Source organism: Sinocyclocheilus grahami, unplaced genomic scaffold (assembly GCF_001515645.1).
Source record: "Sinocyclocheilus grahami isolate Dianchi unplaced genomic scaffold, SAMN03320097.WGS_v1.1 scaffold50.1, whole genome shotgun sequence".
NCBI classification, from domain to species: Eukaryota; Metazoa; Chordata; class Actinopteri; order Cypriniformes; family Cyprinidae; genus Sinocyclocheilus; species Sinocyclocheilus grahami.
The window spans coordinates 825,599-853,252 of NW_015505229.1; the positions used below are offsets into that span (position 1 = coordinate 825,599).

Sequence of the window (27,654 nt, forward strand, 5' to 3'; positions counted from 1 at the left end):
CACATTTTACCAATTTACAAAATAACTACTTGATAAAACATGATTGATCATCTGTTAACATCTGTGACAATATGGCTGCCACCTTTCCCCTTCCTGTCACATATTCTGTCTGCTATCTCTGCACTTCCTATTTAAAAGACTCTGTTGTTCTAAGATGTTGCCACAGCTTGTGCAAAAACTGTCTACAAAGCTACTGGGAGCTCAACAAGTCCCTGGAGTGTCCTGTTTGTTTGAGGGAGACACACTGTTCTGTTCATCTACATCATTTAAGTATTTCTCGCTTTACCTCAGAGGGTAAATCCTCTCAAGACAGCAACTTCAAACCATTCCATGTGGGGAATGCAGAAAGTGAAATGGTAAGTGAGTTTATTAAGTATGCAAAGTCAAATTAAGGTGCTTTCTAGATGAAGTCAGGAGGTGGGAATACTTCAGCTGAAATTTCCTACTTCCAACTTCAAAGCCTTGTGTCTTTTTCTGTTCCTTACCTCTGACACTGAGTTGATGTAATGCATACTGAAGGATCTAAGGATCCTCAAATGCAAACTGTGTTTTGCTTCAAGAGAGCAACCATACATTAGTGTTGTTTTACTTTCTTTTATATTCATTTACTCTTCATTCATTCATTCACTTAAGCATGAGCATTTATTATTTAATTACTTTATTATTCCATTTAATCATATCCAGGGGTGTCAAACTCAATTCCCGGAGGGCCACAGCCCTGCGGAGTTTAGCTCCAGCCCTAATTAAACGCACCTGATTAAACGCACCCTAGTCACGTCCTTCAGGCTTATTTGAAAACTACATGGTTTGTGTTGGAGCAGGGTTGGAACTAAACTCTGCAGGGTTGCAGCCCTCCAGGAACTGAGTTTGACACTCCTGATATAATCATCTATGATAATCATTATAGCCCTTTATATACTTGTTCCATTGATTCATTAATTGATTTGTTATTTTTCTGTTGCTGTTTAGTCTTACGATGTGTGACATCAAGGATTATTTGTCTTAACGAGTAATAGATAAGAGGGAATGTTTATGGAAACTCAAGATGGCATGTTATTTGGATAAAAGTGTTTGCCAAATGCATAAATGTAAATGTCTATGCCAGCGGTGGGGAACTCCGGTCCTGGAGAGACGCAGCCCTGCAGAGTTCAGCTCCAACCCTAATTAAAACTTGCCTGCATGTAGCTTTCAAGTAACCCTTCAGACCAGTGATCCTCAAATCTGGCTCGCGAGATCCACTTTCCTGCAGAGTTTAGCTCCAACCCTATAATTAAACAAACCTACCTGTGATTTTCTAATGATCCTGAAGACATTGATTAGCAAACTCAGGCGTGTTTGATTAGGGTTCGTGATAAACTCTGCAGGAAAGTGGATCTCGCGAGCCAGATTTGAGGATCACTGCTTCAGACCTTGATTAGCTTGTTCAGGTGTGTTTGAGTAGGGTTGAAGCAAAACTCTGCAGGGCTGCGGCTCTCCAGGACTGACATTCGCCACCCCTGGTCTATGCTAACACCAACAGCAGTCAGTAGAGAAGGACTTATCAGTGGTAATGAGCACTATTGCCAGCATTAAGACAGAAGAGGACATCAGTGCCATGGTCCAGATGTTGATGGAGGTCAAATATGAACCAACTGAAAAAAACATAACAGCAAACATAGAAGAAAACCTTATATATGGACATACAATGGAGGACATTGCCTCTGTGAAGGTAAGATGTCAAAAGTGTCAGGACATGTCTTGCAAGTAGAGAACACATCTCAAAACATGTTTTTGTTTTGTTTTTTTCCAAGAGGGAGCAGACCAATGAAACCAGGTGAGTGTCCTATCTGCTCATGAAAATGCAAAGATCAATGATGTCTTGTTGGTACATAAAAGCTTTGAAATAAGAAATGTGAAATTAAAAGTCAACCTCTAAATCTATTATGCTTGCTTAGTTACTGAGTCAACTTTCTTTGCTTCTCCTAAAAGCCTTTGATTTAAACATGATTTACTGCTTCTAGGGATGAGGAAGTAGATACAGATGTGATGCTACATGACACAGTTTCTGCACCCAGTTCCATCTTAAAGGAACCCAATGAATCTAGAGAGAATTCTCAACCACCACCCACGACTACTTGTAAATCATTAAGGTCCAACCTTTGTCCAAAATGCGGCAAGAGTTTCAAAATAAAGTCAGACCTCAGAGCCCATGAGAAGGTGCACTACTTGAAGAAGCCACACCAGTGTGCCACCTGCGGAAAGACTTATGTCGGCAAACAAGAGCTCTCCATGCACATACGGCTACACACTGGCGAGAAGCTGTTGGACTGTTCTTATTGCACGAAAAAGTTTGTCAGGGAAAGCGGACTGAAGTCCCACTTGAGGAGCCACACCGGAGAGAAGCCATTCACTTGCTCACAATGTGGGAAAAGCTTTTCTCGACGAAGTACCCTAAATACCCACTTGCGGTTGCACGTAGGCACCCTGCCCCACCAGTGCCATCATTGCGGGAAGTTTTTCAACACAGCGGCGGCTATGAGAGTCCACAGGGCAACCCATACCGGAGAAAGGCCTTTTCCGTGCCCGCAATGTGACAAGAAGTTCATCAATAAATTTGACTTGGATGTTCACCTGGATAGTCACGCAGGGAAGAAGCCATTCAGCTGTTCTGTGTGTGGGAAGAGTTTCTTGAGGAAGCAAGAACTCAAAACTCATAGAACCATTCACCAAGACAACCGTCCTTTTCATTGCACAGACTGCGAGAGCAGCTTCAAAAGGTTGAGCCACCTCACATCGCACATGAAGATCCATTCCTCCGAGACCCCTTACAAATGCACATACTGCAGCAGATCCTTCAAGCATCCAAACAGCCTCAAAATGCATGAGCGTCTTCACACCGGAGAGAAACCCTACACTTGTGAACACTGCGGGAAAAGGTTCCCCTCTTCAGGAGATCGAACTAGACACCTGGCCGTACACTCTGAGGTGAAATCCTACAAGTGCCCGAAATGTGACAGGAGCTTTCGCTTCAAGAACAGTATGAGGTCCCACCAGGTCACACACACTGGAGAAAGACCTTTCCATTGCAAGAAGTGTGGCAGGAGCTTCGCTAGGCTGGCAAATCTCAAAGCGCACAAGGTGGTGCACACCGACGAAAGAAGTTACAGCTGTTCTCAATGCGGTGTGGCCTTCAAGTCCTCCTCTACTCTCAAGAGCCACCTCATAATCCATTCCAGCAAGACTCTGTTTGACTGCACCACCTGTGGCAAAACCTTCACTCGTCAAGACACCTTCAAACGGCATCAAGACATTCACGCAGGGATCAAAGTCCACAAGTGCTTAGAGTGTGGAAAATGCCTGAGCTCAGCAAGTTGCCTGAAGCTGCACATGCAGGGTCATTCCGGGAAGAAGAAAATGTACAAATGTGATGAATGCGAAAAGAGCTTCAGTTCCACGTCCTACCTCCTGAAGCACCGGAAGATTGCACACACGGATGAGAAGCCGTATATGTGCTTCGAGTGTGGGGAGAGCTTTAATACAGACGGGAAACTGGTTACTCACCAACTACAGCATTCAGGACAGATGGATCATGTTTGCTCCCATTGTGGGAAGAAGTTTGCACGGAAAGAGACACTAAGACGTCATGAGAAGATGCACTCCGAGAAGAAGCCTCACCAGTGCTCCGAGTGTGGGAAAGGATTCACAAGGATCGACCATCTAAAACAGCATCAGAGAACCCATGACAAGAGAAATTAAATGGAAGTAATGTTTTCATTTTGAGTTCTTTCATTAGGCATTATATTTTAGTGAAAGGAGTCGCTACTAAATTGATGAAGCCAGTTAATATGCACAGCATTGCTTTAATTAACATTTTCTTTTGCTACTGAATTTTTACTTTTGTCCAGGCAATTGAGTAATGAGATTGGACTGAAGGGGAGGAATGTTGGCCCCCTCTTGAGTTCATTTGAATGGCACTTTATACTATTTATCGCTCCACCAGATGGCAGTCTATGCTTTGAGGCAGAATTCAATGAATTGTGATACTAAAAAGGTGCCTGAACACTCAAGGTTGCAGAACCTCTAAAATCATGAAAAATAAAAGCATTTCAATGTAAAGTAAAAGATAAGACAAAAATATTGTGCTTTTGTTTCAGTGTCTCAAGAATATTATGGATGTTATGTTCTGTCATTAAAGACATTTATACACTGACGTGATGTGTTTCTTATATCAAACCTTCAATATCTCGGAAATGACAGTCCACTTTTAAAACAGCCACTTGTGTGTTTGGGTTGCCACTTTCCCCTTTCAAAATGAGTTTGCTAAATACATAATGGCCGTTAAATATGTAAAAACAGTCCACATGTCTCAAAATAAAATTGCATTCTGATGCAATTGGCATATATCAGCCATGCAACGGCGAGGACCAGCTCTGGGATTTAAATATACTAATGTTTTATCTGAAGCTGCTGTCTTTGCATTAACCCACTCTTGTACCTAAAGAGTAAAATAATGTCATGAATCATAAAGAGAAATCATATGGACTTACATTAGACTTTGAGTCAATGTTCCAAATTGGATATTTGATTGGATATTTCTGGCCGTATTTATTTAAAAAGAGCAAATTGTTGCATAACACCAACATCAGAATGACTTCAGAAAAGCCTCTCTTGTGAGTTCATTACCCAGGCATTCAATCTTTCATTTTGTGTCCATTTCTCCATTTTTCTTTGATTTTTTTTAACCAATCAAGTGTTTGCATGTGCATTCCCATTTGTCCATGTGAATGTTTGCAGACTCAGATTCCACTCCAGCAATTTCATCCCCAGTCGAACAAATAAACATAGTAAGAAATTCTAAGTCTAGTCAGGGGAGAGTCACACTCTGTCTCCCTGACAACAGTCACTAAGCAACTAACATTTGTCATCCCTTTTCTTTCTTACCTCGTGTCCCGTTTCCAACCATCTGCCTTTAGAGTGAAGCCATCAAACCCTTTCAAATACAAATATAGTTCCACACCTCGAGGAGCGTCACTGCAAGCTTCGGCTGCTGGTTTGCTTGCAAGAATCTAGACCTCATCACAATTGCAGGGACAAACCTCAAACACATACCAAGGTATCATTACAAATTGTCTTTATTCTCTCATTTTCAAAGACAGAGTGGATGACATTCATCAATAGTGAGAAACAAGTCAATGGTGCTGCCATGTTTGACCTCGGAACGTTTCCAGAACGTTGTGTTTTTGTTGTTGTTGCAAAAGCCTGTGTGGCCAGCCCCCACAGAAATGCTTGGTCCTATGGCATATTCAGTGGATTTCATGAGATCATGTGTTGATGGGTCTAAAATGTGAGTAGGTGAAAATACAGAACAAAACCTGACCGGCTCTGCGTCTCCTCTTATGGCTCAAAATATGCTCACACGGTATCATCCTTAAACACTCATACAGCTTCAGCCATATCACCTAATGGATGTAATTTGTGGTAACCCTCACAATAAGGCTACAGCAATTTTACATAACATTATTGTTAAACAAACAAACAAACAGTTCTAAACCTAAGCATTAACTACCTCTAAAATCAGAGGGAAATGATGGGTCGACAAGAATGATGTTCAAACCCTGTCAAACTATTTGTATTAGTGTTGCTCAATGCACTGAACTCTATGGAGTGATGCATCAGTGGTGCTCAGAGTTCACACAATTTCAACTTTGACCTTGTTAGCTAACCTTTCAAAGCTTTGACAATGATAACCAGAGTTGCAGGTACAAGAATCTCTGTGATTTTTGCATCCCTAGAAGCCTTTTAAAGTACAAAGCAAGTGAATAAAAAGTCAGACTTTAAGTATGTGCATTTTAAATGGCTAATATAGTTTTTTCCATTTATTTTTCCCAGTTTTTTTTTTCATTGGCACCCCAAGATCTCACTTACAAATCTACTTTGAATTCTCCAAGAGTAACCTAAGACAGTAGTATTTTGCGAGACATCGTTCAACAAGTTTTCAAAGCAATTGGCAGGACTTTCTGTTCTAAGATCAAATGTTTTCTATCCATTTGCTACCAAGTAACACTGTACACTGTCCGTGATGCTTTCTGCCTCACTTTTTATGTCAAAGCGGCTTATAACGCTTGCTTTGAAGCCCTGATGTATGTCGTATGAAAGGGTCTAAACTCTAATATATTGGTTGAAATGGCCAAAATTCCTATCACCCAAACACCCACGTCCTATTTGGTGAAATCACAGTAAGCCTCATGATAAAGACGACATGAGAAAAAGACATTACATGCTTTAAGACTATATGACAAAGTGGGCCATTCTCAATATTGCTTGTCCTAACATCTGGTCCTTTTTGGTGACAAGTCATTTAGGAAAGTGAGGTGAGAGGAAATTTTAAGTCCAGTTTAACCTGAACCCAGGGTTTTATGGCGTTGGTTGAAAGTGCCTTTTCAATCTCTGAGACTTGCATTCAGCTGCGTGCAGCTAAATTCCAAATACTATACATTACAATCAACCCGTATAAAAGGAAAATGAGAGTCAGTCGGTTTATTCACTTGTCATACATAATTGAGTGTGAAGATGGCTTGCTTTCATAATAGACTGAGGTGTCAAATTAGTTCAATGGTATTCTCTTATTCTCTAGAGTTTGCCCTGTCTGACTCAAGGGAGTTTATCAAAGCGCTCTCTACAGACCAGTCTGCTTTCCCTGCCAACACCGATTGCCTAATATTGCCTGCTTTCTTATTTTATGCTCATTAAATAACAGGTCTGTGTATTACTCCCACCACATTGGTGGAGTTTAATTATGAGTGCACATAATTAAGAGTTTAAATCGATGTTAATATCAGAAGAACAACAACATTTTGCTCTTATATTGCAAAATGTCCCATTACATCTTAAAGCAATCAATTAGTATGTGATTTTGCTCTCAGCGGGCCTCCCTATGGTTAAGACTTCATTATAGGTGAATATCTGAGTATGTACTTTAGGCCTGATTGACTGAAGTCATTACTGTGCGTCAAAGATTACATTTCACTAATAATTGTTTGAGGGAGAAACTCATCAGTACCTAATCACAAACATTGCTTATGTTTGAGTATTTTCTTCCTGTTCTCCAAATTTATGACAAGCCAATTAATTCCAACCACAAACCAGGAGTATGCGTTTTCTAAAGAATGTTAAATCAGCTGTACGCCACTTTTTCACTTCAAATCGTTCATCACGCTACAGCAACCACATATGAAAACTATTTTAGCAAGTGCTAATTCCGCTTGTAAACAAGGCCCTTGAATATACATTTCGCAATTACAGCAACTGGCCGGCTGTTTATACTAGAACAATTGTTCTAGAACAATTATCTATACTAGAACGATAAAAAAAAACTTGTGAATATCATTACCATTCCTCCGCAGTTCTGCGCTGATTTAACCCCATATGTTGCACAATGCGTTGCAATTAGTCTCAAAGCAAATTTCTTGGGTGCTATATACTCTGCAATAACAAGTGCATTAGGAGACATCCCCACTCGGGGGTCAAAACATCCATCGTTTGCATGAGGTTAGCCAATAAACCTGATGTGTATCACTGAACATTGTACATCAAGAAATTTTTATCTAAAAGAGGAGCTGTCATAAGTTTGGTTCACATTGTGATTAACACCATGTCCTAGCCAGATGTGATGGCATAAAGCAATATTTTATCAGTTGCTTGGTTTTAATTTCTATGCTGTAAAGCCAAATAGCCCAGCCCACAATGAGATCTCATTGGTTCCATAAAAATGTGTATAAAACATCAAATATCTTCTCACTGGCTTTGATACTGTGATTAAAATTAAAGCAAAGTTACAACGCACCAACGAGTGCTTTTGAGGAGGAACAAATCACTGGATCTGCAAAGGTTTTCCAGGTTAGTGGCATCAAATGAATGAAAGATCCTCAAGAGCTTTGTTCTTGATCACAGCCCTCAAATGAAATTTTGATCATAAAGTTAACACATCTTCTGCTATTTGCCATTTTTACATAGCAGTCTATTATGACAGTATAATCTGATAAAATAAACTGTATTAGGTCACTTTACAATGATTGATAGTTAGATTTTCTTTTCTTCTGGATTTACCAGGCTACATGAGACTAAATCTGGTTAGGACACAGTGTTTTCTCAAAGCCATAACCACCATTGGCCTTATTCAGATTCGCAGTTGACCACTAGGGCTGCACGGTATATTGAAATAATTGTAATCAGTATTATCAAATCGCCAGGACTTCGATTTAATTAAATAAATATATGCGCTGCATGTTTCAGAGTGAAGCACAACACTGTGTCATCCACCAAAATAAAAGCTTGATAGTTTAATACTTATGGTTTAAAATATTAAAGGGGTCATATAATTCGATTTCACATTTTCCTTTCTCTTTGGAGTGTTACAAGCCGTTTGTGAATAGATAAGATCCCTAAAGTTGCAAAGACTAAAGTCTCAAACCCAAAGAGATATTCTTTATAAAAGTTAAAACTGGTCCACACCCTCCTAAAACACCTCGTTCTAACATGCCCCCACATGTCTACATCACAATGTGGGAAGATTTGCATAACGCCAGCCAAATGTTCCCACAAAGAAAGAAGGCGTAACTTTATTGTTGCTGCCACCACCACCATGTTGTGAAGACGCGGTGTTTCACTGCGAAAGCGAAAATACTTAGTTTGGTCTTCCAAAAGAGGACACGACAAGAAATCAGTGGTTAAGTTGTATTTACAAAACTGTTCCAGAACAGTTCAACCCAAATATTCAGATGTGTGCACCGCATTTTATGGAGGACTGTTTCCTGATCCTGGTAGAGTAGACTACAATGCCGGCTGTTCTGACTCACAGACTGTAAGTACGTTTTCATATTTAAAGGATTTGCCACTGATGATTCAAACGCGAGTTTTGAGCAGTGTAGAGTAGCGCTTGTTGTTTGTCATTTCTCCGATCACAAATGCAGACATGGTTTTATGTTTATGCGATGCAACGCAACGTGTAAAAAGACAGTATAATGGCGCTTTTCCACTGCGTGGTATGACTCGGCTCGGCACGGCTCAGTACGGTACGACACAGCACAACTCAGCTCGGTTTGCGTTTCCACTGCAGTTCAGTACCGCTTTAGAGTGGGCGGGATTATTCACATGTCGTTATAGTTGCGCCGCCTCTATTGCCGCGGCTCCTGAAAAACTTTTTCATTCCACGTCGCCCCATTAAGCTCTCACTGGATCCGCTCCTCTGCTATCAACGAGAGGAACATCTGTACTTCCTCAACAGACAACGAAACAGTCACTTTTTGGTTGTTAAAAATGGTGCGCTTGTTCAAAACAGTTGCGTTCGATCCTTCGCTGGCTGTGCTGATTTAAATCAAGCGGTTCTGTTGTGTTTGTGTCGCAAGTTCATTGAGGCAGGTAGTGACGATTCTCTCCGGCCAATCCGTGATCAGCAGAGTTTACACGTCACGTTTTGGTAACGGTACGGTTCACTTGGAACCCCAACCGAGGTGGTACTAAAAAAAGTACCAGGTACCAGGTACTGTACCCAGTGGAAACCCCCCCAAAAGTAAACCGTACCGAGCCGTACCATGCAGTGGAAAAGCGCCATAAGTCATTATAGTGTCCCCACTAGCTGCAACAAATGCCTCGTTTATAATGGGTTTTAATGTTTTTGTCTCGTCGTTCCGGCCGGAACACGGCATCACAGTATGGTAAGGGGCGTAACATTTCGGTCACACGCTTGAGGTATTCGGCCAATTACAACGCACTGGATAGCTGGCCAATCACAGCACACCTCGCTTTTCAGACCAATGAGCTTTGTAAAAATCGATGCGTTTCAGAAAGGCGGGGCACAGAGGAGAAACAATAATGTACATTATGTGGAAAATAATGGTTTTTGAACCTTAAACCGCATAAACATTTCATTACACCAAATACACAAAATAATGTTCTTTTTAGCAACATCATGACTCCTTTAAGTATATTTATTAAGTATAGTGTATTTAAGTATAGTTTAAAATGAAATTATTTAAATATTAGTATTGTAATTTTACAGTCATACGATGAAGTATATTTAAATATAGTTTAAAATGAAGAAATGTATTAAATATTAACATTGTAATTTTACAGTCATAATATAAAATTATTTTTAATTAAATTCTAGAGTTTTTATTTTAACATTATTATTTAATAATAACCACAATAAAAATGTATTGTTATTTTATAGTCAGATTATATGGGTCAACAGTGGGAATATGACCTATGAAAACTAAAGAGTACACCCAAATGTAAACACCCAAATCTTTACATTTTTCTCAAATCAGATGGTTTTCACTCAAAAGTCTTCAGGGTTAAAAAAAAAGAAGAAAAAAAAAGCAAATCCACTCAACAAAATCACCCTAATCATTTTAGAATTATTCTTTCTTTCTAAATATAGCCATTCAAGTCATCTAGTGATAACGCGTGTATTTTTTTTTTTCATACAGCGGATAAACAAAATATCCCAATATCGTGCAGCCCTATCAACCAATATGAGTTTTTCAATAACTGCTTCAGTTTAAATCACTTTATTTGGTTCCCCTAAACCTGAAAATATGCAATTTTTGTGCAGTTAGAGTGAGAAAAGCTAAAATGCTAAATCCATGCATTAACTAAAGTATCTTATTTTGTGCCGGTGGGCTTTTTTTTCAGAACTTTTACTACAGTTCTGCATCTGTGCCGTGCCAGCATGCTTCTACTACAGGATCTACTCTATCACTAACAGCCTGCCACAGCCAGCATGATCCACTCATTATACTGAAATTCAGTGCTATATTTATGTTGGTCTGTCTGTTTACAGGCCTCTTGCAACCTCAAAGATCATGTTCTGTCAGGATAGTTTATACACTGCTTGGTTTCGCTGCACCACTGTCACGTTCAATGACTGAGAGACTGGTATAAACAACTAATTTCACACATACTAGTTTAGGTAATATCTCAGGAGAATTATCTCCTCTGTGAAGTGGTGCGGCAACACTGTCTCTTATCTCCTCACCTGTCAATCTTACATGCAGTTCTTCAATTTCTGCTCTAGCCTCTTTTAACACCTTCTCCCCTTCTCTCTCTCGGTCGTTTTAGGTTACATTAGAGCGCTGAGGTCATGACAAGAACGTGATTTCTGCCTGAGCATCCTGCTTCCTCTGTGTCTGCTGAGGTCTCTGTCTCTGACACCCTCCCTGTCTCGGCCGAGGTGGGAGCGTGGAACGAGCCCTGACAGAAAGCGCTTGGCCCTGCTGGTCAAGCTCTCTCGGCGGGCCGCCATGGGGGACCCCTCCGTCCAGCCGGGCCCCAGGTTGTGGCCCCGGGCCGCTCTCACAGCCGCTTCCAACAGGTCATTAGTGTGGTGGTCCAGAGAGACGGAGAGCTCCAGATACAGGCAGCCAAACATCATTGCACTGGAGTGTGCCTCTGAGAAAGAGAGAGAGAGTGAGAGAGAGAGGTTGAGTGATACAGACACAGATGGAGTTTGACAATCTCTTGTCATATCAACACAGATTAGCATTAGATAACTGAATCAATTGAGTGGGACTTAATGGAGCACGGAGGGGCCATAGGAAAGGAGAAATAAAGGCTAAACGCTTGCTGTTTGTGTGGGTGTGTTTGTTCGGAGGTGTGTGGACAGGATTGAATTAGATCACTTTAGATGTCGACTAGACGGCACCATTGTGGATGAGTGACATAACCTGAGAGAAGAACAAACAGACGGGGAGGAGGAGGAGGAGACTGAGAAAACTGAAAAACATTTATCATCCCAATCCAGATATGACATGTAGTTTTATAGGGGTTGTATCATGAAAAATGGTATTTAGTTTAGTTTAATGTTTTAGCAGTCAGTTCAAAAGACCTATTATTGAAACCAGTGTTATTTTAATATTATTTATATACTATATTAATTAGCTTTCTTTTTTATATTTTCAGTTTTTATTTTAGTTCAAGTTTTAGTAATTTAATTTTATGTGCTTTCTTCATTTTTAAATATTTTTATAGCCTAAATTTATTTTTTGTTTTAGTTATATTAACACTTCAACGTAAATGAAAATTGGAGGGGGGGGGGGTCTAATATAGTAAGACATTTAGTTTAAATTACATTTAAATTAAAAATAAATATTTTATTTCACCTCTATTTCAGTGAACTAAAACAATAATTAATAGCTTAAGTTTTATTAAACAGTACCAACACTGAAACAAGGCAGGTTGTTCAGAAATCTGACAGCACAACAATGAAAACATTCACACATGACCACCCACATTTACACGTCAACTACGCCTATTCAGTGTTCAGCAACTTGGCCTGGCCTGACAAAGTAAAGATGAAGTCTAGATAAAACAACAAAAACAACAGAATAAGATAATGCTAATATTCAGTATTATTGTGTTATTCTTCAACCAGAATAAGATACTATACAGTTGGTACAGTGTGTAACTAATGACAAGCCCAACCAAACATTGTGCTGATCCTGGCATCATATCCTTCTGAAAGATCACAGCTATACAAATAAGTGGCTGATGTTTATTTTTACCATGATCCATGCTCATTTCAATTCAACCTTAACAGTTTGTGAGACACATTTCAGCACGGATTGTTCTGTGAATCTGTCACAGGCTTTGCTAAGAGGCTGTTACTGTAAGATGGAGCAGTGGCGACTAGATTGGATCCAATAGCAAACCCACTATATAAGCAAGTGTTATCACTCGTTTGCAAAGACATTTCATAACAGAGGTCATTTAAATGGAGGTCTTAAAGGCACAATGGCAAAAAAAAAGCCTGTTTAATGAGGATCCAGTATATTTGGTGATACCCACTTTTGTGTGGATGTGTGTGTTTGGGGTCAGTAATATTTAAAAAAATAATAATAATCATATTTTTATCCAGCAAGGATGCATTAAATTGATCAAAAGTGACTGGAAAAAATTATAATAGTACAAAAGATTTCTGATTCAAATAAATGCTGTTCTTCTGAATGGTCTAAAAAAATCATCTCTGACATATACACACACACATACATATACATATATATATACACATATATACATATACATATATATATATATATATATATATATATATATATACACACATATATGATAAAATGCAAAGAAATAAGAGACATAGGTTAAGTTCAATGTTCTTGAGAGAGCTGAGGTGGGGAAAAATAAACAGACTTAAGGGATGAAATAAATGATAAAACATATGACCCCTATGAAATGATCGACCCGGTTATCTTAACAAAAATGAACGGGCACCCATTTGTTCTGACACAGCAGGCAGGAGATTTATCACATGTGTGTAGCATTACGGTTCTTCAGAGTTGTAAATTCGGTTTATGGCTATAGACTCATCTTCTCCAGAATAAGGTTGGCCGTCTCGGTTTCAGTGATTTAGTCTGTTCGACCTTACAACATGTACGTATCCACTATCTGTGTCTCTGTTTAAATAAGGCTTGAATGTCAGCATAAAAAGCTGACTCGCAAATACACAATGTAAATTAAACCCATTTACATGAAGCGGAGTACATAGTGAGTGTGTGCTCATGTGTTTGTATCGGAGACAGGAAGATAGATGCAGACAGAAAAAGATTCAGAACATTTCCGTATCGATAACCACACTGGCTGCAGCACCCAGAGGAATAAATATGCTGAGCACAGATGTGTCCGCATAACTGTCCTCTGCACTTCCTACAAGGTCCTTTTCTCCCTGCCACACCCATCTTATGCACTCACAAGTGGTGCTTCCTAATGTTCATACTTAGGGTTGAAGATCTGAACAAACCCCTAAGCCTACAAGTATTAAACTTTGGAGCATAACTCATCCCACACATTTTGTGCTCTTGACATGCATGATTCATTTTTTAATTCTGCAGCAACGTAGATGAGAAGAGTGCTATCAAAGTCTTTTTAAAGGCACTCTGTAGCCATCTCAGTAACGTTCTCAGGCAGCTATTTCCTATGTTTTACATGAATAGCAATAAACCATCATCTCTGAAATCTGAACACAACGGTATCTTAAATATTGTATCTGTAGCTCAAACCACAATTTTTTTTTCTTTCAGGCCAATATTACTTCATGTAAACATGTAGTAAAATCTTGGTCTGTATATTTTTGTATGTTTTTGAAAGTATCTTGTGATCATCAAGGCTATATGAATTTTCAGCAGCCATTACTTTAGTCTTCAGTATCACATGATCCTTCAGAAATCATTCTATGCTAAAATAATTATATTTTAATCAATAGGCTGATTTGTTGCTCAATAATTCTTATTATTATCACTTTATCCATACGTATATGGATTACATATATCTATATAAATATCAAGGTTTCTTGAAGCATCTTGGAGAAGTTGCCACAGTTCTTCTGGATTTAGTCTGTCTCAGTTTGTTGTGTTTCTTTCTTCATGTCATTCCAGACAGACTGGATGATAATGAGCTCAGATCTCTGTGTGGAGCACTGGCTGTTGTCAGGCTCCTTGTGCAAACAAACCAAAAATCTCACTGGATTGTTTATCTATCACAATTAATGGCAAAATGAATGTTTGGAAATGTAAAGTGATATTTCCTACTGACACACTACAGCAAAAGATAGAAATAACGGACTTAAACCCATTTTTAGCTGGTAGAAAATACTAGTGTTCTAATCATTTTGGCCACTGCTGTACAAAAATGTCCTCAAATGTTAGATTTGCCATTACTTTGCCCTGTTGTCGTTCAGAATTATGGTGGATGAGCAGCAACGTGAAATAAACAGAAGAATGCAGCTTATACTGGATGTAATTTTCCAAAAGAACAGAGCACCTCTGATGTCATCCTTCCTGTAGAACCTTCCTGTTATCAGCTTTAATACATGAAAGCACCTGCACACCATTTTCTTAATGATTACAACACACTAAGCTTCCTTATCCTCCTTATCACAGGCCTGCAAACACATGGCACAGGGGGTTCACGTCACCATGCAGGAGAAGGAGAGAATTAGAGAAAGAAAGGTGTGAGGGAGAGAATATGAGTGTATGTACCAGCACTTGCATACGTATACACACACACAAAGATAGTAACACCAGCACATTATGGGTGAGAAATAATACATAACAAACATAAAAAATGTCCTAAACATGCCAAGCATGACAAACAGATGAGAAGAAAAGAGGAGAGCGAGAGAGAGAGAGAGATATACATACAAGCACAACTATGGAAGCAGCCAGAAGCATTAAGCCAATTTACACTGAGGGGACACGTGCCCCTTCAGAGTTTTTGAGACATGTAAATTTTCAATACTGAATATTTCACTGACGTTTAACTGAACTGAATTTAACTGAAATTCTGCAAACAATCATTCATACACACACATATATATATATATATATATCAATGTGATCTCATGATAATTCGTATGTATTTTACGTAAAATGTGGTTCTATAAAACGTACATTTACTTATGTTTTTACAGGCATTAAAACGTACAAATACTTACATATTTTCAGCATTTAAACGTACAAAACTGACGTATTGACACCGCGGTCAAGTGAGCTGCCTTCTGCGAACACCTGGTCAAGTGAGCCGCCACCTGGATTTTGATGCACGTCTATTTGTGGAATTACGGTACGGATACATTAAGTGGCCAAAAAGCTGACAAAGACCTATATATCAGCGGTTATTAATTAAATATGCCCAAAACAGGCAAAATCAATTTAAAAACACATTAATATTAGACATTATAAAACAAACCGTTTTTTTTACAAACTGGACATTATAAACCCAGTTATATTACATTCGAATACACTTATAAAATCTGTTAAAATACATTATAACACTGATGATTTCCAGCTTTGCTACATGCATTATTAACATTCCTTAGTTGACATGAAATTTTCAATAAATTCTTATTCAGCACAACCATGAATCTTTCCATGTTAAGTTTCACTGGGTTTTACTGTAGAATTTGGGAGATTGCGACATGCCGTGTTTCTGGTGAGGAGTGTTTGAATGATGCGCGCGAGCCTTCACGTGTTCACGGAGTGGATCAGGAAAATAATCTGGATAATATTTTCAGCGATTAGCAATTTAAATTCTGCTCTGCACCTCACACAAACCTACTATATTCCATCAGAGAGGGCTGCAGCTGCAAGGCATCGTCATTTGCATTGCTTTTGTAATTGCATTTATCTGTCTGTCATGTTTTTCTTATACTGTACAGAAATAGTTATGTTTAGGATTAGAGGTAGGAGTGGGATTAGCAACTATAAAATATTTTTAATGCTATATTGTTACTAAAATGTAGGGGTGGACGATATGGACAAAATTTATATCACAATATATTTCTTAATTTCAGTCGATACGATATAATTCCTATATCGATATGAACCCTATTAAAAAAAGCCTCATAAAAACTGCCAAGTCTATGAAACCTCTTCCTATAAAACTATTTTTTAGAAGAAAAAAAAACAGCACAAATAAATTTATGTTCACCTTTTATTTGTATTTAGCCTTCATACAAACAAGAAATGTGAAATCACATTTATCTGTCTGTCATGTTTTTCTTATACTGTACAGAAATAGTTATGTTTAGGATTAGAGGTAGGAGTGGGATTAGCAACTATAAAATATTTTTAATGCTATATTGTTACTAAAATGTAGGGGTGGACGATATGGACAAAATTTATATCACAATATATTTCTTAATTTCAGTCGATACGATATAATTCCTATATCGATATGAACCCTATTAAAAAAAGCCTCATAAAAACTGCCAAGTCTATGAAACCTCTTCCTATAAAACAATTTTTTAGAAGAAAAAAAAACAGCACAAATAAATTTATGTTCACCTTTTATTTGTATTTAGCCTTCATACAAACAAGAAATGTGAAATCACTGTCAAATACACATCTCAGACTCACCTTATTAATTATTAATATCTTTAACTTCAAACTATAGGCTAACATACCAGACAAACGTTTTTGAACAGTAAGATTTTTAATGTTTTTTAAAGAATTCTTTTCTGCTCCCCAAGCCTGCATTTATTTGATCCAAAATACAGCAAAAATGGTAACATTTTGTAATATTGTTACTATTTAAAATAACTGCTTTCTACGAAAGAGGATTAGGCCCAAGCAATAATAAAAAAATAAAACCATCCCGAGATTAAAGTCATTAAACCTCGAGAAAAAACGCGAAATAAAATGTTGAGAATAAACTCATTAAATGACAAGAAAAAAAAAAGTCGTTACATTTCGATAAAAATCGAGAATAAACACTCGTGTCATTTAGCGTTTGCAGTGGCGCAGGTTGGAGAGTAATGCACTGGGGAGTAGCGTATGATACGATTGATGGATTCGAGTCCGTTTTTTGCAAGTTGATTTGTAAATTATGATTGGCGGGCCACATATAATAGCCTAGATTTCAATAGACAAGCTGCGGGCCGTTAAATGTTTTGTAACATTTTAAATGTCTTTATCATCACTTTTGATCAATTTAAAGCATCCTTGCTAAATAAAAGTATTAATTTCTATAACCCCCCCCCCCTCCAAAAAAAATGAATAAAAATAAAAATTATAATGACTCCAAGCTTTTGAATGGTATAGTGTTACAAAATGTTACAAAAGTTTTTTATTTAAGATAAATGCTGATCTTTGTATCTTTCTATTCATCAAAGAATCCTGAAAAAAATTTACTCAACTGTTTTATATATTTATAATCACCGTCCCTCCGTGTGGTTCTGGGATTTTTGCTCACAGTTCTTGTGATCATTTTGACCCCACGGGGTGAGATCTTGCGTGGAGCCCCAGATCGAGGGAGATTATCAGTGGTCTTGTATGTCTTCCTTTTTCTAATAATTGCTCCCACAGTTGATTTCTTCACACCAAGCTGCTTACGTATTGCAGATTCAGTCTTCCCAGCCTGGTGGAGGTCTACAATTTTGGTCTTGGCCATGGTGGAGTTTGGAGTGTGACTGTTTGAGGTTTTGGACAGGTGTCTTTTATACTGATAATGAGTTCAAACAGATGCCATTAATACAGGTAACGAGTGGAGGACAGAGGAGCCTCTTAAAGAAGAAGTTACAGGTCTGTGAGAGCCAGAAATCTTGCTTGTTTGTAGGTGACCAAATACTTATTTTACCGAGGAATTTACCAATTAATTCTTTAAAAATCCTACAATGTGATTTTCTGGATTTTTTTCCCTAATTTTGTCTCTCATAGTTGAGGTATACCTATGATGAAAATTACAGGCCTCTCTCATCTTTTTAAGTGGGAGAACTTGCACAATTGGTGGCTGACTAAATACTTTTTTTCCCCACTGTATATATATATATATATATATCCTTCTATGTGTAGGCTATATTACACACAATTTTCAAATAGCTAGACCATTTTCAAATACATTGTAGGTAAAGAAATCCGTTTGATTAAAATGCAGGTGGCAGAAACTAAACTAGTTGTTTGGTTGAACTAAATTCTGCCCTGCTGAGAAAACACCAGCAAAGCTAATTTATATTCCATATCATCCCTAAATGGACAATGTGCCCACTTTACAAATGGACATCTCCTAGCAGCACCTGTTTATGCTGATAAGCTGAGTGATTTTTCTTGCCAGGGATCCATGAAGCCTCTTATATAAATACAACCAGATGGAGATAGAAGCATTTAGACAAAAACTGAGTCATAGCACCAAGGTTAATATAGATAACTCACAAGTGTGAGAGACAGAGGTGGATCACAGGGAGCCTTGTGTGGACAAAATACCTGTTGAATTATACGATCTGTACTCTAAATTACTGTACTGAAATTGCTCATACATTTTATTCTTATTTTCCCACACTTTTCTGCTTATTTTCAAAGCACTTAAAGTCACCATGTAATGAGAATTCCTCTGTTTTCTAAAAAGAAAGTTCTTTTTGTGAACGATTCATCCATGCATGTTTTATTATTATGATCACACTTTATTTTAAGGTCCAATTATTGCTATTAAAGGCGCAATATGTAATTTTATGCATATTCAAAACAAACAAAGAAACAAAAAGGCGTAGTTTGATGACGCTGTGACTGAGTGTGGAATCATGGGAGTTGTCATCTTCATCCCCACAGCCCGAAGCAATCCGATGGGACTCAGGCAGAAATCATGTTCATGGATGAGCTAATGTATTACAGATTTATTAACGTCATAGTATGAAGCAGAGTGAGGCAGAAAGCCGTCGAAGCTAAACGAGGCCGCTGAACGAGCGCGACACACGGCTCGAAAGCAGCGGAGCTTTTATTATGCCACAGTCGACCGCTTCCGCTCCTTCCGGAAAGCAGCGGAAGTAAGCAGCGCCGTTTTATCATACTAGATACATTTGAAGGTTCTGTTATAATGCTACTCTGTGCGGTCGTCACCCGTCTAATAAAATGCATAGCATATTAAAGCGTCTTTGGTGTTTCCATGTTTTCTACAAAACAAAACGGAAATCGAGGGTGTATAACGTCATTGGCATACGACACAATGACACTATGGACACGGTCCGTGTCACTAGTTAAAATTGCTTATTTCTCTGGATTTAAACATTCTTCGAAACATTTGGGATAATGCAAGTACACAAATCAGCAAAATATATAAAACTGTTCTAGTGATTTTTGGATATTTTAAAACAATCTTACATATTGTGCCTTTAACAAACCATTAACTATGACTTTTGCCTCAATAAACACCCAATTTGCTGCTTATTAATAGTTAGTAAGGTAGTTAAGTTTAGGTATTGGGTAGGATTAGGGATGTAGAATATGGTCATGCAGAATATGTGCATTTTAAGTACTAATAAACAGCCAATGTGTTAATAATAGGCATGCTAATAAGCAGCTAGTTAATAGTGAGAATTGGTCCCAATAGTAATGCGTTACCATTATCATTTTTTATTAAAATGTCTCAAGTCGAAACTTTATGGTTGACGTATGTCAGACTTTTCCAATCGTTTGGTCTGCTTAAACCCAGCCCCTTTCCTACAATTGACCGCAAGCCCTATATTTCCTTTTCATAGATTTACTGTGTCCTTGTTGAATAGAAGCCTAATTTATTTACCAAAAAAAATCTTGACCCCAGTTTTTCGACAGCAGCGTATCATGAATTAATTTCTATGATTTTTATAATTATATATTTAAAAATATTTGGACTATTCTTATTGTTAAACCAATGCCTATAATGTTTCCAGTATATAATTTTACATTTAAAAATTGACAGTGATATAATTCTAATATCTCCATCACTAATTGCAATTTGTCCTTTTCCTTATATCTAGTGGTATAATGAATTATAATTGGTCTTTGTGTTCCATTTATGTTGCATATTACTATTACCATCTCTCTCCTTTCTCTGTCTTTCTGTATTTGTGTTCATAGGGTTTCATTCACTATAAAACGTTATTCTTCCATTTGACCCTGTTCTTTTAATTCCCAGTAATCTCCGCCAGCTATGCAGCAAATAGAGTTGAATTATGGGATCTGTAGCTCAAGGACGTAGATTAAAAACAGGCCTACCCTCTGTGCTGATCTCACGGGAGCGCACAAGGTCACTCTTGTTGCCCACTAGGATGATGGGTGTGTGCGGCAGCGTCTCCCTCAACAGTAAGCGGAGCTGAGCAATCCGGTGGAAGCTACGCCTGTCCGTCAACGAGAACACCAGGATGCACACCTCACACTGCAGAGTGGACAGCTCCTGTCAATCAAATCCAAACACAGACAGGCCAATTACAGCATAACTCAACCATGAAGATTCAGTGCTCCATATACATGTAATTTATAAAGCATTAGATGATTATTTGTCATTGTAGGTCAGTAAAGGCCTGTTCGCACCAACTATAATGATAATAAAGATAAAGTTTCTATGAGAATAGGAAAGTCCACATCACAACCACAGAGGAACAATATCACTGGAATCACTTTCAGAGTGATTTTCTCTTGTTGATAAATGATCAATGCAGTGACAGCTGATCAGAATCCACTCGAGTTTAAGAAGCTCAAGCATTTAAAGCGGCAGATGACATAAATGCAGCTCGCATAAACAGAACAGAATATTATCGTCATTGGTGTGGACGCTAATATCTTTAAAGGGATAGTTCACCCAGAAATGAAAATTCTGTCATTAATTACTCACCCTCATGTCGTTCCAAACCCGTAAGACCTTTGTTCATCTTCGGAACACAAATTAAGATATTTTTCATGAAATCCGAGAGCTCTCTGACCCTCCATAGACAGCAAGGGTACTACCACGATCAAGGACCAGAAAGGCACAGCGCATGCATTTTCTATGTCAACGGCATCACGCACATGCATCGCGATACTCTCCAAAATGGTGCTATAGGGTGATGCGGAGGAGAAGAATTGTTGAATAAAGTCGTTCTTTTTTTTTCTTTGTGCACAAAAAGTATTCTCGTAGCTTCATAAAATTATAGTTGAACCACTGATGTCACATGAACTACTTTAACGATGTCCTTACTACGTTTCTGTGCCTTGCCCGTGGTAGTACCCTTGCTGTCTATGGAGGGTCAGAAAGCTCTTGAATTTCATCAAAAATATCTCAATTTGTGTTCCGAAGATGAACGGAGGTCTTAAGGGTTTGGAACAACATGAGGGTGAGTGGTTAATGGCAGAATTTAAATTTTTGGCTGAACTGCCCCTTTAATTGTTATAGTTATCATTCTTGGTGTGAACGGCCTTAAGAGGAGGACAGTTTTCACTTAAGTGCAGCTCAGGAGTGTTTGTGTTCATGAAAAAGAGGATTACTGTGATCTAAGGAGAACAACCTCAAATCTTCAACGGCTCTGTTGTTGTTCCAGCTCACAGTTTTGCTGCCACAGAGCTCAGGTGTGTTCAAAATGGCAGCAGATGCCTCAATCAAGCGCCTACCCCCCGAGAACGTCACGGCACATCACCACAACCTCTTTACAGCGCTAAAGTACAGCCACACCGGGGTCTGGCTTTCTCTTGGTGACAGCTATGACAGGGCGGCTGTCGCTCCAACTTTAATGAATTGAGAGAAGAAAGAAAATTATTCCGTCCCCTATGTACCACTTCCTATTTCATCTCCTAAACAGAAAGTGGAACAGATAAATAGATGGGAAGCCTGTGTCCTACATCTCTGACTCCCCAAAGGCGAATTCCAACCCTCTGGAGAGCTGCCTAAAAAAAATTCACATTGCAGCCGAGCCAATCACACTCGGCCCCGGAGCGTGAGATTCACACAGCCACAGAAACACAGAGTTTCTCTGGAAGGGAAGAGTCTAGTGGGGCGGAAGCAGGAAGGGAAAGGGGGGCTCGGCCACCTGCCACAACCCCACACAGGAAGGGCACAGGGAGGAGGTTGTCTCCTTCGAGGAGCGGACACGTATCTTGATGAGTGGTGAAGACAGCACGACACGGTCGATAGTGCTCCATGTGATGGAGGGGCTCTCTGGGGCCGGACAGGCAAAGTAAAAGGTCTTTCCATCAGAGAAACAAGACGAAAGCATACAGCGGTATCTAAATAACAACATCGAGCTCTTCCGCTGCAGTACAGGCCCATCTGTCACTGTCTGCCCTTTCGTGGCCAGATAAACACAAAATCATAGCTTTTAATGGCTCCGAGTATACACATGCAGGTACGCAAGTGAAAATTTTATAACCTACAGTGATAGTGCAAACACTGCTCAGCTCAGTGATTATAGTCATGAAACACACACACACACACACACACACACACACACAAATCCCTACACCATGCTGTCAAGCAAATATGCCTGCCAGCTTTTTTGTCCTCTTGTGCAGATTTAGATTATTAAATCCAGCACTCTTAATAAATGCTGAAATGGTCTATATGTCATTATATATTTACCCTATAACAGCAGGTTAATGAAATGATGCTCACTAATCCAGCTGAATGTTCATCTACACGGCATGGTGCTTTTTGTATAAACACATTTACTGTTATGAACTCCTATATGTCAGGAAGATTCATTTTGTGTTTATTATGTTGCAAAACGATTTAATTAAAATGAACAGAATATCTCACAGTGAGCAGATTGTTTAAACTGATCTTGCTTAAAGCTGTAGTATTTAACTTACAGGCAAAGTTGCATTTTAATGAGACCATTATAAGTAAACAATTTGTAGATTGAATTTCCATTAGAGTCTAAACACTGTGGTGTTTTCAGTATTTCTCTGTTAGTAGTAATGGCAACATTAAGTGCCTATAAGTGATTTTGGTCAGAGAAAAATGGACTCAAAACATTTTATATAGCTTTCTCTTTTTTTCCAGTGCTAATTCAAAATAATGAACAGCAAAACATGTACATTAGATGTGTCACTGATGCTTTATTTGTATATTTTATCATTCTCATGCTTCCACAAAGAATGACGGAAAATATAGTAAGATTGCACAATTCTTATAGACCAGCAAAAGAAGTAGATGCTAGTTTTTTTCTATTTTCGTCATCAGTACATAAATTATGTAAAAACTAAATGGTACCAGATCGATATTAATCATACATCACAACATATCATAATCAATAACAATTCATCTTTCAAATGATACTCCGAAAGCATTTGCCAGACGCTTCTATCCAAAGTGACTTACATTGAATTTGAGATATATATTTGATCAGTTGATGCATTCCCTGGCAAATGAACCCATGATCTAGTTGTTGGTAGCAACATACTCTACTACTTCAGCTACAGGAACACAAGAGCTGAAGTAATGAGTTTGCCAATAGCAATTATGACATTAAAGTGTTCATGTGTGCTCAATTTATACATATGATGATTCTGACATGACTGGAACTCACCAATAGAGCTGTTTAGTCATGATGTCAATTTGTAACCCAACCTAGAATTCTTAAGTTCCCTTTTGAATGATTTTTTTTAAAGTTGGTTTTCTAATTAGTAGATCTGTGGTTAGCATAACTTGTCACTGGGGTTTTAAAAACACAAGATGCTAAAAAATTGCATAAGGACTGTAATGGTTATTCAAATCATCAAGCATGTTAAGTCATATTGTAGTAGGTGTAATCTGTATTTAGCTAAATAAATTTAACAAATAACTTTGGCTTAAAGGTTTGTGTTTAAGGAATGATTATGTGTCATTTATGTTGTACTGCAAAACATTATAAGTCTCCTAATGTAATGTTAACCACAGACCTCTTTTTACTCATAAATCCAAAACAGCTAAAAACTGTTGGAACTCATGGCTCACAAGCTGTACAGCTCTACTGAAGATGAACAGTCATTTGGAAATCCTTTTTTTTCCAATTCCCTTTTGTGCCACTACAGAAATGATCCACTCCAGTTTTAAAACCCTGAAATTGTTTCTCTGCATTCTGTTGCTGTGGTTAAGCCTTTGGTTGAGAATAAAATGAGTTCACAGGAGATCACAAAGCAGATTAGAACCTGGGCAAAACATGGCATTAAAATATCCCTCAACTCATTTGTCACCATAAACTCATTCCCAAGAACTGTGTTCTTTCTATACTGGGTCATTTAACAAACACACATTTTTCCTGCCACATTTGGCACAGGAAGACAGATTACACGGAAATCAGAGCAGATCCTAGTCAATGAGCCAATACAGAAAATACACAACAAAACCACATCGTTTCAACAGTGTTTTGGTCTTTTTCACCTTAAACACGTCTTTGAAACAAGATAAACTTTCTTGAGAAAATGAAGTATATTAAAAATTATAATTTATATTAAATTTAATACACTAAATATTAAAATTTAAATAAGTAAAATATAAAAAAATTATGATATTCATAATGTATTATATTATTAAATATATATACATATAAAATATAAAAATAATATAAAATATATTCAAATATATTAAATTTACATAATATATACTAAATATATACATAAAATAAAATACATTATAAATTAAATATTAAATAATTAAATATTACTTTAAATGACATTAATTATTGCAACTTATTTAGATATTTATTTATACTGAATTATATAATAATAATACAAATAATAAATTATACATCACATAAATCCAGAAACAATAATTGTTTTTGTTAATATGACAAATTATTAATGTATTTGAGGAAGAGGGATGCATAAGAGACTTTAATTTGTTGCTCCGTAGGGGGGAGAGGTCGAGTCTGATAATTGGATGTTGAGACATAACCGTGTGCCGAATATGTGTCTGTGCACCAGAATGAGGTCCACACCCCTGCAGACAGTCAGCACAGACCATCTGTCCACACATCCTCTCCTCCCAAACATACACATTTGGCCCGAGAGCCCACACACAGACATCCACCATCCCATCTAAAAGTGCTTTCTCAGCCACTGAACAAGCCAATTCTGCAGCTATAAACACAAAAGCACACATACCTCTACAGAAATAAAAGCCCGCTTACTCTGCCAAGCACACCAACATCAAAGAATAAACATCTCCCTAATGAACGTTACACAAAGCTCACAGTCCATAACGACACTGGAGCTAAGCTGAGGCACACTGTACTTAAGCATAAGGCTCCCAGCAGTACACTACACACTCTGTCTGACTGAGATAAACAGACGTATATGTCACACATTTACAGAAAAAAAAGTCCAAACTGCCTTGTCAGTTTACACACACAATGGCCCCTACCCAGTAAATAAAAACCATGAGCTGCTTAGCGTCATCAATATTTCACCTCAAAGTAATCTATTAATTATAGCCAAGCGAATAGCCCCAGTCTACCGGCTCATTACATATCAGACAAGAACTAGTAGCATCTTGTTCATGGCTGGCTAGAGCTAGGGTTGGTCTGGGCTATGTTTAGAACGGAAAACTAGTTCATACCGCATGCTATTTTCATAAAATATTTTGCAAGTATGTAATATGTAAACCGTTTAAGTAGAATGCAAGATGCTAACATTACCTTGTCACATTGCATGTTTTATTTTGAAATGAATGCTAATGTTAAAGGGCTAATTCACCCAAAAATGAAATTTCTGTCATAATTTATTCACCCTCATGCTGTTCCAAAGAACAGATGTGAGGCAGAATGTTAGCCTCAGTCAGCAGACATTTTCATTATATGGGAAATTTTTTTTTGTTGTGCACATCTTTTAACATATTATTTGTGTTACAGAAAGAAAGCCATACAGGTTTGGAACAAGATGAGGATGAGTCAATGAGTTTAAAAAAAAGGTAAATAATACATACCCTAGTGTAAAATAAATCTACTAAAATGTATGTGAAATACATGTATTTCATGCTAAGTATACTGCAAATACATTTACATATTTACTTAATAAAAACACTCTGCAATTGTACTTTTGGTATACTAAACTGGTATACTTAAAGTCTGCTAAATTGGAACAACTAATTTTGTACTTAATGCATTTTAATTGTACGGAAGTAGTGCTGAAATCCAACTAAAGACATACTGAAGTATATTTGATTGTGCTAAAGTGAAACTATTGCAAGTACACATAAGGTACCCTTTAAATATCTTGCATTTAAAGACCAATGTTATTCAAAGCTAATACAGTCCTCATCAATAGTGACATTAAAACACATCTTAGGCTTAATATTAAGAAATTTGCATTGTGTGCAAGTAGTACTCCAAATAAAGTTAAATTATACATTTTTATAAATCTGTTAACAGATTTGAACTATACTTAGTATGAAAGAAATGTATTTTAAATATATAATTTTTTAGTAGAGTAATACTATTTATTTACTTAATATAATATATATATATATATATATATATATATATATATACACACACACACATACATACTATACATTACATTTAATAGGTACAGAGTATATATAATATATATATATATATATATACACACACAAACAGTACATATTATATGGAAAAAAAATTAACAAATGATTTTAGCAAATGGCTGCAATATAACAAAGAGTGAAAAATGTAAGGGGGTCTGAATACTTTTCGTACCCACTGTATGTGACCCTGGACCACAAAACCAGTCATAAAATTCAAAATTTTCAAAATTGAGATTTATACATCATCTGAAAACTGAATAAATAAGCTTTCAATTGATGTATGGTTAGGATAGGAAAATATTTGGCCGAGATACAACTATTTGAAAATCTGGAATCTGAGGGTGCAACTAAATCAAAATATTGATAAAATCGCCTTTAAAGTTGTCCAAATTAAGTTCTTAGCAATGCATATTACTAATCAAAAATTACATTTTAATATACTTACAGTAGGAAATCTAAAAAATATCTTCATGGAACATGATCTTTACTTAAAGGGGTCATATGATGCTTTTTTAAAGATCATTATTTTGTGTAACAGAATGTTGACATGCTTTAATGTTCAAAAAACACATTATTCTTCAAATACTGTACATTATTGTAAGTCCTCTATGCCCCGCCTCTCTCAAACGCTTCGTTTACTACAAAGCCCCCTCCTTTGACAAGCGCAGTCTGCTCTGATTGGCCAGCTGACCCAGTGCATTGTGATTTGCCGAACACTGCAAGCACTCATCGGAAATGTAACGTCCCTTACCATAATCGCGAGCTTCATCTTTCAAAATAAATGCAAAGACAGAGCCCGAAAGGGGAACAGAGTCATGTGACAGACATAGTGTTGAAGCTGGTATGTGTGCAGTACACAAGCCACGGTTAAGACCGCTGACTCCACTGTGATCTCTCTCTCTCTCTCTC

The 27,654-nt window shown here is 37.6% G+C and overlaps 2 protein-coding genes across 5 annotated transcripts in view; one reads left to right on the plus strand and one right to left on the minus strand.

Annotated features, from left to right (window-relative positions):
* LOC107583114 (gastrula zinc finger protein XlCGF57.1) lies at window positions 1-4,189 on the plus strand. Of its 2 annotated transcripts, none has more exons than XM_016269216.1 (4): window positions 1-356; window positions 1,520-1,708; window positions 1,791-1,813; window positions 2,001-4,189. In XM_016269216.1, the coding sequence occupies exons 1-4, from the start codon at window positions 72-74 to the stop codon at window positions 3,733-3,735; spliced, it is 2,232 nt and encodes a 743-aa protein (XP_016124702.1). In that variant the 5' UTR covers window positions 1-71; the 3' UTR covers window positions 3,736-4,189. The 2 variants fall into 2 exon arrangements, with proteins under 2 accessions (XP_016124702.1, XP_016124703.1); XM_016269217.1 differs by having other exon boundaries at window positions 341-356; window positions 1,463-1,708.
* A 6,470-nt stretch (window positions 4,190-10,659) lies between these two features.
* Window positions 10,660-27,654, minus strand: part of LOC107583115 (GTP-binding protein REM 2-like) — a 26,319-nt gene continuing 9,324 nt past the window's right edge. For all 3 annotated transcript variants that reach the window (XM_016269220.1, XM_016269219.1, XM_016269218.1), the window contains exons 4-5: window positions 20,511-20,688; window positions 10,660-11,427 (exon numbers count right to left, since the gene is read on the minus strand). In XM_016269220.1, coding sequence (XP_016124706.1) covers window positions 11,099-11,427; window positions 20,511-20,688 — 507 coding nt within the window. In that variant the 3' untranslated portion in view covers window positions 10,660-11,098. The remainder of the gene's footprint in view (window positions 11,428-20,510; window positions 20,689-27,654) is intronic.